Raw genomic sequence first — 12243 nt, forward strand, 5'->3', positions numbered from 1 at the left:
TAGCCGGTAAAGGGCTTTTATCCCGGGCAGGGAAGCACAAGGGGAGAGCGGAGCTTCACTCGGACTCAGCTGGGAGGGGGCGGGGTTTATGTCCAGTGTCAGCCAATAGAAGCTCAGAACGGTGCAGCTCAGCAGCCAATCAGTGCGCAGTAAGCCTGTACATATAACAGGCGCCTCCAGCTCCGGCCTCAGTGTTTTCCTTCCTATCAGGAAATATTTTCATTTTGTTTTTCCGCAGCACATGATGGCAGAGACCGCGCCAGCCGCCGCTCCCCCTCCCGCAGAACCGGCCGCCAAATCCAAGAAGCAGCCGAAGAAATCTGCCGCCAAGAAGAGCAATAAACCCTCCGGCCCCAGCGTCTCCGAGCTGATCGTGAAAGCCGTGTCCGCCTCCAAGGAGCGCAGCGGGGTGTCTCTGGCCGCCCTGAAGAAGGCTCTGTCTGCCGGAGGATACGATGTAGAGAAGAACAACAGCCGCCTGAAGCTGGCCGTCAAGGCTCTGGTCACCAAGGGCGCCCTCCTCCAGGTGAAGGGCAGCGGCGCCTCCGGGTCCTTCAAGCTGAACAAGAAGCAGGAGACGAAGGACAAAGTGGCCAAGAAGAAGCCAGCAGCTGCGGCCAAACCCAAGAAACCCGCTGCTGCCAAGAAAGCCGCCAAATCTCCGAAGAAGCCCAAGAAGGCTCCGACTGCGGCCAAGAAGAGCCCGAAAAAGGCCAAGAAGCCCGCAGCTGCCAAGAAAACGGCAAAGAGCCCCAAAAAGCCGAAAGCCGCTCCCAAGCCCAAGAAGGTGACGAAGAGTCCGGCTAAGAAGGCGGCCAAACCCGCCAAGAGTCCGGCTAAGAAGGCGGCCAAACCCGCCAAGAGTCCGGCTAAGAAATAAGCTGCAGCCCCTGTTCTGATACCACAAAGGCTCTTATAAGAGCCACCACCTCCTCCCCGCAGAGCTGTATGATCAGTGCCACCACCCTCTCCCCGCAGAGCTGTATGATCAGTGCCACCACCTCCTCCCCGCAGAGCTGTATGATCAGTGCCACCACCTCCTCCCCGCAGAGCTGTATGATCAGTGCCACCACCTCCTCCCCGCAGAGCTGTATGATCAGTGCCACCACCTCCTCCCCGCAGAGCTGTATGATCAGTGCCACCACCTCCTCCCCGCAGAGCTGTATGATCAGTGCCTCCACCTCCTCCCCGCAGAGCTGTATGATCAGTGCCACCACCTCCTCCCCGCAGAGCTGTATGATCAGTGCCACCACCTTCTCCCCGCAGAGCTGTATGATCAGTGCCTCCACCTCCTCCCCGCAGAGCTGTATGATCAGAGCCACCACCTCCTCCTCGCAGAGCTGTATGATCAGTGCCATCACCTCCTCCCCGCAAAGCTGTATGATCAGTGCCACCACCTCCTCCCTACAGAGCTGTATGATCAGTGCCACCACCTCCTCCCCTCAGAGATGTATGATCAGTGCCACCACCTCCTCCCCTCAGAGATGTATGATCAATGCCACCACCTCCTCCCCGCAGAGCTGTATGATCAGTGCCACCACCTCCTCCCAGCAGAGCTGTATGATCAGAGCCACCGCCTCCTCCCCGCAGAGCTGTATGATCAGTGCCACCACCTCCTCCCCGCAGAGCTGTATGATCAGTGCCACCACCTCCTCCCCGCAGAGCTGTATGATCAGTGCCACCACATTCTCCCCGCAGAGCTGTATGATCAGTGCCACCACCTCCTCCCCGCAGAGCTGTATGATCAGTGCCTCCACCTCCTCCCCGCAGAGCTGTATGATCAGTGCCTTCACCTCCTCCCCGCAGAGCTGTATGATCAGAGCCACCACCTCCTCCCCGCAGAGCTGTATGATCAGAGCCACCACCTCCTCCTCGCAGAGCTGTATGATCAGTGCCATCACCTCCTCCCCGCAAAGCTGTATGATCAGTGCCACCACCTCCTCCCTGCAGAGCTGTATGATCAGTGCCACCACCTCCTCCCCTCAGAGATGTATGATCAGTGCCACCACCTCCTCCCCTCAGAGATGTATGATCAGTGCCACCACCTCCTCCCCTCAGAGATGTATGATCAGTGCCACCACCTCCTCCCCTCAGAGATGTATGATCAGTGCCACCACCTCCTCCCCTCAGAGCTGTATGATCAGAGCCACCACCTCCTCCTCGCAGAGCTGTATGATCAGTGCCATCACCTCCTCCCCGCAAAGCTGTATGATCAGTGCCACCACCTCCTCCCTGCAGAGCTGTATGATCAGTGCCACCACCTCCTCCCCTCAGAGATGTATGATCAGTGCCACCACCTCCTCCCCTCAGAGATGTATGATCAGTGCCACCACCTCCTCCCCTCAGAGATGTATGATCAGTGCCACCACCTCCTCCCCGATCAGTGCCACCACCTCCTCCCCGCAGAGCTGTATGATCAGTGCCACCACCTCCTCCCCGCAGAGCTGTATGATCAGTGCCACCACCTCCTCCCCGCAGAGCTGTATGATCAGTGCCTCCACCTCCTCCCCGCAGAGCTGTATGATCAGTGCCACCACCTCCTCCCAGCAGAGCTGTATGATCAGAGCCATCACCTCCTCCCCGCAAAGCTGTATGATCAGTGCCACCACCTCCTCCCTGCAGAGCTGTATGATCAGTGCCACCACCTCCTCCCCTCAGAGATGTATGATCAGTGCCACCACCTCCTCCCCTCAGAGATGTATGATCAGTGCCACCACCTCCTCCCCTCAGAGATGTATGATCAGTGCCACCACCTCCTCCCCTCAGAGATGTATGATCAGTGCCACCACCTCCTCCCCTCAGAGCTGTATGATCAGAGCCACCACCTCCTCCTCGCAGAGCTGTATGATCAGTGCCATCACCTCCTCCCCGCAAAGCTGTATGATCAGTGCCACCACCTCCTCCCTGCAGAGCTGTATGATCAGTGCCACCACCTCCTCCCCTCAGAGATGTATGATCAGTGCCACCACCTCCTCCCCTCAGAGATGTATGATCAGTGCCACCACCTCCTCCCCTCAGAGATGTATGATCAGTGCCACCACCTCCTCCCCGATCAGTGCCACCACCTCCTCCCCGCAGAGCTGTATGATCAGTGCCACCACCTCCTCCCCGCAGAGCTGTATGATCAGTGCCACCACCTCCTCCCCGCAGAGCTGTATGATCAGTGCCTCCACCTCCTCCCCGCAGAGCTGTATGATCAGAGCCACCACCTCCTCCTCGCAGAGCTGTATGATCAGTGCCATCACCTCCTCCCCGCAAAGCTGTATGATCAGTGCCACCACCTCCTCCCTGCAGAGCTGTATGATCAGTGCCACCAACTCCTCCCCTCAGAGATGTATGATCAGTGCCACCACCTCCTCCCCTCAGAGATGTATGATCAGTGCCACCACCTCCTCCCCTCAGAGATGTATGATCAGTGCCACCACCTCCTCCCCGCAGAGCTGTATGATCAGTGCCACCACCTCCTCCCCGCAGAGCTGTATGATCAGTGCCTCCACCTCCTCCCCGCAGAGCTGTATGATCAGTGCCACCACCTCCTCCCCGCAGAGCTGTATGATCAGTGCCACCACCTTCTCCCCGCAGAGCTGTATGATCAGTGCCTCCACCTCCTCCCCGCAGAGCTGTATGATCAGAGCCACCACCTCCTCCTCGCAGAGCTGTATGATCAGTGCCATCACCTCCTCCCCGCAAAGCTGTATGATCAGTGCCACCACCTCCTCCCTACAGAGCTGTATGATCAGTGCCACCACCTCCTCCCCTCAGAGATGTATGATCAGTGCCACCACCTCCTCCCCTCAGAGATGTATGATCAATGCCACCACCTCCTCCCCGCAGAGCTGTATGATCAGTGCCACCACCTCCTCCCAGCAGAGCTGTATGATCAGAGCCACCGCCTCCTCCCCGCAGAGCTGTATGATCAGTGCCACCACCTCCTCCCCGCAGAGCTGTATGATCAGTGCCACCACCTCCTCCCCGCAGAGCTGTATGATCAGTGCCACCACCTTCTCCCCGCAGAGCTGTATGATCAGTGCCACCACCTCCTCCCCGCAGAGCTGTATGATCAGTGCCTCCACCTCCTCCCCGCAGAGCTGTATGATCAGTGCCTTCACCTCCTCCCCGCAGAGCTGTATGATCAGAGCCACCACCTCCTCCCCGCAGAGCTGTATGATCAGAGCCACCACCTCCTCCTCGCAGAGCTGTATGATCAGTGCCATCACCTCCTCCCCGCAAAGCTGTATGATCAGTGCCACCACCTCCTCCCTGCAGAGCTGTATGATCAGTGCCACCACCTCCTCCCCTCAGAGATGTATGATCAGTGCCACCACCTCCTCCCCTCAGAGATGTATGATCAGTGCCACCACCTCCTCCCCTCAGAGATGTATGATCAGTGCCACCACCTCCTCCCCTCAGAGATGTATGATCAGTGCCACCACCTCCTCCCCTCAGAGCTGTATGATCAGAGCCACCACCTCCTCCTCGCAGAGCTGTATGATCAGTGCCATCACCTCCCCCCCGCAAAGCTGTATGATCAGTGCCACCACCTCCTCCCTGCAGAGCTGTATGATCAGTGCCACCACCTCCTCCCCTCAGAGATGTATGATCAGTGCCACCACCTCCTCCCCTCAGAGATGTATGATCAGTGCCACCACCTCCTCCCCTCAGAGATGTATGATCAGTGCCACCACCTCCTCCCCGATCAGTGCCACCACCTCCTCCCCGCAGAGCTGTATGATCAGTGCCACCACCTCCTCCCAGCAGAGCTGTATGATCAGAGCCACCGCCTCCTCCCCGCAGAGCTGTATGATCAGTGCCACCACCTCCTCCCCGCAGAGCTGTATGATCAGTGCCACCACCTCCTCCCCGCAGAGCTGTATGATCAGTGCCACCACCTTCTCCCCGCAGAGCTGTATGATCAGTGCCACCACCTCCTCCCCGCAGAGCTGTATGATCAGTGCCTCCACCTCCTCCCCGCAGAGCTGTATGATCAGTGCCTCCACCTCCTCCCCGCAGAGCTGTATGATCAGAGCCACCACCTCCTCCTCGCAGAGCTGTATGATCAGTGCCATCACCTCCTCCCCGCAAAGCTGTATGATCAGTGCCACCACCTCCTCCCTGCAGAGCTGTATGATCAGTGCCACCACCTCCTCCCCTCAGAGATGTATGATCAGTGCCACCACCTCCTCCCCTCAGAGATGTATGATCAGTGCCACCACCTCCTCCCCTCAGAGATGTATGATCAGTGCCACCACCTCCTCCCCGCAGAGCTGTATGATCAGTGCCACCACCTCCTCCCCGCAGAGCTGTATGATCAGTGCCACCACCTCCTCCCCGCAGAGCTGTATGATCAGTGCCACCACCTCCTCCCCGCAGAGCTGTATGATCAGTGCCACCACCTTCTCCCCGCAGAGCTGTATGATCAGTGCCACCACCTCCTCCCCGCAGAGCTGTATGATCAGTGCCTCCACCTCCTCCCCGCAGAGCTGTATGATCAGTGCCTCCACCTCCTCCCCGCAGAGCTGTATGATCAGAGCCACCACCTCCTCCTCGCAGAGCTGTATGATCAGTGCCATCACCTCCTCCCCGCAAAGCTGTATGATCAGTGCCACCACCTCCTCCCTGCAGAGCTGTATGATCAGTGCCACCACCTCCTCCCCTCAGAGATGTATGATCAGTGCCACCACCTCCTCCCCTCAGAGATGTATGATCAGTGCCACCACCTCCTCCCCTCAGAGATGTATGATCAGTGCCACCACCTCCTCCCCGCAGAGCTGTATGATCAGTGCCACCACCTCCTCCCCGCAGAGCTGTATGATCAGTGCCTCCACCTCCTCCCCGCAGAGCTGTATGATCAGTGCCACCACCTCCTCCCCGCAGAGCTGTATGATCAGTGCCACCACCTTCTCCCCGCAGAGCTGTATGATCAGTGCCTCCACCTCCTCCCCGCAGAGCTGTATGATCAGAGCCACCACCTCCTCCTCGCAGAGCTGTATGATCAGTGCCATCACCTCCTCCCCGCAAAGCTGTATGATCAGTGCCACCACCTCCTCCCTACAGAGCTGTATGATCAGTGCCACCACCTCCTCCCCTCAGAGATGTATGATCAGTGCCACCACCTCCTCCCCTCAGAGATGTATGATCAATGCCACCACCTCCTCCCCGCAGAGCTGTATGATCAGTGCCACCACCTCCTCCCAGCAGAGCTGTATGATCAGAGCCACCGCCTCCTCCCCGCAGAGCTGTATGATCAGTGCCACCACCTCCTCCCCGCAGAGCTGTATGATCAGTGCCACCACCTCCTCCCCGCAGAGCTGTATGATCAGTGCCACCACCTTCTCCCCGCAGAGCTGTATGATCAGTGCCACCACCTCCTCCCCGCAGAGCTGTATGATCAGTGCCTCCACCTCCTCCCCGCAGAGCTGTATGATCAGTGCCTTCACCTCCTCCCCGCAGAGCTGTATGATCAGAGCCACCACCTCCTCCCCGCAGAGCTGTATGATCAGAGCCACCACCTCCTCCTCGCAGAGCTGTATGATCAGTGCCATCACCTCCTCCCCGCAAAGCTGTATGATCAGTGCCACCACCTCCTCCCTGCAGAGCTGTATGATCAGTGCCACCACCTCCTCCCCTCAGAGATGTATGATCAGTGCCACCACCTCCTCCCCTCAGAGATGTATGATCAGTGCCACCACCTCCTCCCCTCAGAGATGTATGATCAGTGCCACCACCTCCTCCCCTCAGAGATGTATGATCAGTGCCACCACCTCCTCCCCTCAGAGCTGTATGATCAGAGCCACCACCTCCTCCTCGCAGAGCTGTATGATCAGTGCCATCACCTCCTCCCCGCAAAGCTGTATGATCAGTGCCACCACCTCCTCCCTGCAGAGCTGTATGATCAGTGCCACCACCTCCTCCCCTCAGAGATGTATGATCAGTGCCACCACCTCCTCCCCTCAGAGATGTATGATCAGTGCCACCACCTCCTCCCCTCAGAGATGTATGATCAGTGCCACCACCTCCTCCCCGATCAGTGCCACCACCTCCTCCCCGCAGAGCTGTATGATCAGTGCCACCACCTCCTCCCAGCAGAGCTGTATGATCAGAGCCACCGCCTCCTCCCCGCAGAGCTGTATGATCAGTGCCACCACCTCCTCCCCGCAGAGCTGTATGATCAGTGCCACCACCTCCTCCCCGCAGAGCTGTATGATCAGTGCCACCACCTTCTCCCCGCAGAGCTGTATGATCAGTGCCACCACCTCCTCCCCGCAGAGCTGTATGATCAGTGCCTCCACCTCCTCCCCGCAGAGCTGTATGATCAGTGCCTCCACCTCCTCCCCGCAGAGCTGTATGATCAGAGCCACCACCTCCTCCTCGCAGAGCTGTATGATCAGTGCCATCACCTCCTCCCCGCAAAGCTGTATGATCAGTGCCACCACCTCCTCCCTGCAGAGCTGTATGATCAGTGCCACCACCTCCTCCCCTCAGAGATGTATGATCAGTGCCACCACCTCCTCCCCTCAGAGATGTATGATCAGTGCCACCACCTCCTCCCCTCAGAGATGTATGATCAGTGCCACCACCTCCTCCCCGCAGAGCTGTATGATCAGTGCCACCACCTCCTCCCCGCAGAGCTGTATGATCAGTGCCACCACCTCCTCCCAGCAGAGCTGTATGATCAGAGCCACCGCCTCCTCCCCGCAGAGCTGTATGATCAGTGCCACCACCTCCTCCCCGCAGAGCTGTATGATCAGTGCCACCACCTCCTCCCCGCAGAGCTGTATGATCAGAGCCACCACCTCCTCCCCGCAGAGCTGTATGATCAGTGCCACCACCTACTCCCCTCAGAGCTGTATGATCAGAGCCACCGCCTCCTCCCCGCAGAGCTGTATGATCAGTGCCTCCACCTCCTCCCCGCAGAGCTGTATGATCAGTGCCTCCACCTCCTCCCCGCAGAGCTGTATGATCAGTGCCTCCACCTCCTCCCCGCAGACCTGTATGATCAGTGCCTCCACCTCCTCCCCGCAGAGCTGTATGATCAGAGCCACCGCCTCCTCCCCGCAGAGCTGTATGATCAGTGCCTCCACCTCCTCCCCGCAGAGCTGTATGATCAGTGCCACCACCTCCTCCCCGCAGAGCTGTATGATCAGTGCCTCCACCTCCTCCCCGCAGAGCTGTATGATCAGTGCCTCCACCTACTCCCCGCAGACCTGTATGATCAGTGCCTCCACCTCCTCCCCGCAGAGCTGTATGATCAGAGCCACCACCTCCTCCTCGCAGAGCTGTATGATCAGTGCCATCACCTCCTCCCCGCAAAGCTGTATGATCAGAGCCACCATCTCCTCCCCGCAGAGCTGTATGATCAGTGCCATCACCTCCTCCCCGCAGAGCTGTATGATCAGTGCCACCACCTCCTCCCCGCAGAGCTGTATGATCAGTGCCACCACCTCCTCCCCGCAGAGCTGTATGATCAGTGCCACCACCTTCTCCCCGCAGAGCTGTATGATCAGTGCCACCACCTCCTCCCCGCAGAGCTGTATGATCAGTGCCTCCACCTCCTCCCCGCAGAGCTGTATGATCAGTGCCTCCACCTCCTCCCCGCAGAGCTGTATGATCAGTGCCTCCACCTCCTCCCCTCAGAGATGTATGATCAGTGCCACCACCTCCTCCCCGCAGAGCTGTATGATCAGTGCCACCACCTCCTCCCAGCAGAGCTGTATGATCAGAGCCACCGCCTCCTCCCCGCAGAGCTGTATGATCAGTGCCACCACCTCCTCCCCGCAGAGCTGTATGATCAGTGCCACCACCTCCTCCCCGCAGAGCTGTATGATCAGTGCCACCACCTTCTCCCCGCAGAGCTGTATGATCAGTGCCACCACCTCCTCCCCGCAGAGCTGTATGATCAGTGCCTCCACCTCCTCCCCGCAGAGCTGTATGATCAGTGCCTCCACCTCCTCCCCGCAGAGCTGTATGATCAGAGCCACCACCTCCTCCTCGCAGAGCTGTATGATCAGTGCCATCACCTCCTCCCCGCAAAGCTGTATGATCAGTGCCACCACCTCCTCCCTGCAGAGCTGTATGATCAGTGCCACCACCTCCTCCCCTCAGAGATGTATGATCAGTGCCACCACCTCCTCCCCTCAGAGATGTATGATCAGTGCCACCACCTCCTCCCCTCAGAGATGTATGATCAGTGCCACCACCTCCTCCCCGCAGAGCTGTATGATCAGTGCCACCACCTCCTCCCCGCAGAGCTGTATGATCAGTGCCACCACCTCCTGCCAGCAGAGCTGTATGATCAGAGCCACCGCCTCCTCCCCGCAGAGCTGTATGATCAGTGCCACCACCTCCTCCCCGCAGAGCTGTATGATCAGTGCCACCACCTCCTCCCCGCAGAGCTGTATGATCAGAGCCACCACCTCCTCCCCGCAGAGCTGTATGATCAGTGCCACCACCTACTCCCCTCAGAGCTGTATGATCAGAGCCACCGCCTCCTCCCCGCAGAGCTGTATGATCAGTGCCTCCACCTCCTCCCCGCAGAGCTGTATGATCAGTGCCTCCACCTCCTCCCCGCAGAGCTGTATGATCAGTGCCTCCACCTCCTCCCCGCAGACCTGTATGATCAGTGCCACCACCTCCTCCCCTCAGAGATGTATGATCAGTGCCACCACCTCCTCCCCGATCAGTGCCACCACCTCCTCCCCGCAGAGCTGTATGATCAGTGCCACCACCTCCTCCCAGCAGAGCTGTATGATCAGAGCCACCGCCTCCTCCCCGCAGAGCTGTATGATCAGTGCCACCACCTCCTCCCCGCAGAGCTGTATGATCAGTGCCACCACCTCCTCCCCGCAGAGCTGTATGATCAGTGCCACCACCTTCTCCCCGCAGAGCTGTATGATCAGTGCCACCACCTCCTCCCCGCAGAGCTGTATGATCAGTGCCTCCACCTCCTCCCCGCAGAGCTGTATGATCAGTGCCTCCACCTCCTCCCCGCAGAGCTGTATGATCAGAGCCACCACCTCCTCCTCGCAGAGCTGTATGATCAGTGCCATCACCTCCTCCCCGCAAAGCTGTATGATCAGTGCCACCACCTCCTCCCTGCAGAGCTGTATGATCAGTGCCACCACCTCCTCCCCTCAGAGATGTATGATCAGTGCCACCACCTCCTCCCCTCAGAGATGTATGATCAGTGCCACCACCTCCTCCCCTCAGAGATGTATGATCAGTGCCACCACCTCCTCCCCGCAGAGCTGTATGATCAGTGCCACCACCTCCTCCCCGCAGAGCTGTATGATCAGTGCCACCACCTCCTCCCAGCAGAGCTGTATGATCAGAGCCACCGCCTCCTCCCCGCAGAGCTGTATGATCAGTGCCACCACCTCCTCCCCGCAGAGCTGTATGATCAGTGCCACCACCTCCTCCCCGCAGAGCTGTATGATCAGAGCCACCACCTCCTCCCCGCAGAGCTGTATGATCAGTGCCACCACCTACTCCCCTCAGAGCTGTATGATCAGAGCCACCGCCTCCTCCCCGCAGAGCTGTATGATCAGTGCCTCCACCTCCTCCCCGCAGAGCTGTATGATCAGTGCCTCCACCTCCTCCCCGCAGAGCTGTATGATCAGTGCCTCCACCTCCTCCCCGCAGACCTGTATGATCAGTGCCTCCACCTCCTCCCCGCAGAGCTGTATGATCAGAGCCACCGCCTCCTCCCCGCAGAGCTGTATGATCAGTGCCTCCACCTCCTCCCCGCAGAGCTGTATGATCAGTGCCACCACCTCCTCCCCGCAGAGCTGTATGATCAGTGCCTCCACCTCCTCCCCGCAGAGCTGTATGATCAGTGCCTCCACCTACTCCCCGCAGACCTGTATGATCAGTGCCTCCACCTCCTCCCCGCAGAGCTGTATGATCAGAGCCACCACCTCCTCCTCGCAGAGCTGTATGATCAGTGCCATCACCTCCTCCCCGCAAAGCTGTATGATCAGAGCCACCATCTCCTCCCCGCAGAGCTGTATGATCAGTGCCATCACCTCCTCCCCGCAGAGCTGTATGATCAGTGCCACCGCCTCCTCCCCGCAGAGCTGTATGATCAGCGCCTCCACCTCCTCCCCGCAGAGCTGTATGATCAGAGCCACCACCTCCTCCCCGCAGAGCTGTATGATCAGTGCCTCCACCTCCTCCCCGCAGAGCTGTATGATCAGTGCCTCCACCTCCTCCCCGCAGAGCTGTATGATCAGAGCCACCACCTCCTCCTCGCAGAGCTGTATGATCAGTGCCATCACCTCCTCCCCGCAAAGCTGTATGATCAGTGCCACCACCTCCTCCCTGCAGAGCTGTATGATCAGTGCCACCACCTCCTCCCCTCAGAGATGTATGATCAGTGCCACCACCTCCTCCCCTCAGAGATGTATGATCAGTGCCACCACCTCCTCCCCTCAGAGATGTATGATCAGTGCCACCACCTCCTCCCCGCAGAGCTGTATGATCAGTGCCACCACCTCCTCCCCGCAGAGCTGTATGATCAGTGCCACCACCTCCTCCCAGCAGAGCTGTATGATCAGAGCCACCGCCTCCTCCCCGCAGAGCTGTATGATCAGTGCCTCCACCTCCTCCCCGCAAAGCTGTATGATCAGAGCCACCATCTCCTCCCCGCAGAGCTGTATGATCAGTGCCATCACCTCCTCCCCGCAGAGCTGTATGATCAGTGCCACCACCTCCTCCCCGCAGAGCTGTATGATCAGAGCCACCACCTTCTCCCCGCAGAGCTGTATGATCAGTGCCACCACCTTCTCCCCGCAGAGCTGTATGATCAGAGCCACCACCTCCTCCTCGCAGAGCTGTATGATCAGAGTCACCACCTTCTCCCCCGCAGAGCTGTATGATCAGAGCCACCACCCTCTCCCCCGCAGTGCTGTATGATCAGTGCCACCACCTCCTCCCCGCAGAGCTGTATGATCAGAGCCACCACCTCCTCCCCGCAGAGCTGTATGATCAGTGCCACCACCTTCTCCCCGCAGAACTGTATGATCAGTGCCTCCGCCTCCTCCCCGCAGAGCTGTATGATCAGTGCCACCACCTCCTCCCCGCAGAGCTGTATGATCAGAGCCACCACCTCCTCCCTGCAGAGCTGTATGATCAGTGCCACCACCTCCTCCCCTCAGAGAAGTATGATCAGTGCCACTACCTCCTCCCCGCAGAGCTGTATGATCAGTGCCACCACCTTCTCCCCGCAGAACTGTATGATCAGTGCCA

General features: G+C 59.0%; 1 protein-coding gene across 1 annotated transcript; it reads left to right on the forward strand.

Moving 5' to 3' along the window:
* Positions 1 to 207: 207 nt before the first annotated feature.
* On the forward strand, positions 208 to 880 carry LOC138645989 (histone H1C-like). Its single transcript, XM_069735466.1, has one exon. It carries the CDS (start codon positions 242 to 244, stop codon positions 878 to 880), a length of 639 nt encoding a protein of 212 aa, XP_069591567.1. The 5' UTR covers positions 208 to 241.
* The last annotated feature ends 11363 nt before the right edge of the window (positions 881 to 12243 follow it).

The sequence above is a fragment of the Ranitomeya imitator genome, chromosome 7 (assembly GCF_032444005.1).
Source record: "Ranitomeya imitator isolate aRanImi1 chromosome 7, aRanImi1.pri, whole genome shotgun sequence".
Classification (NCBI taxonomy): Eukaryota; Metazoa; Chordata; class Amphibia; order Anura; family Dendrobatidae; genus Ranitomeya; species Ranitomeya imitator.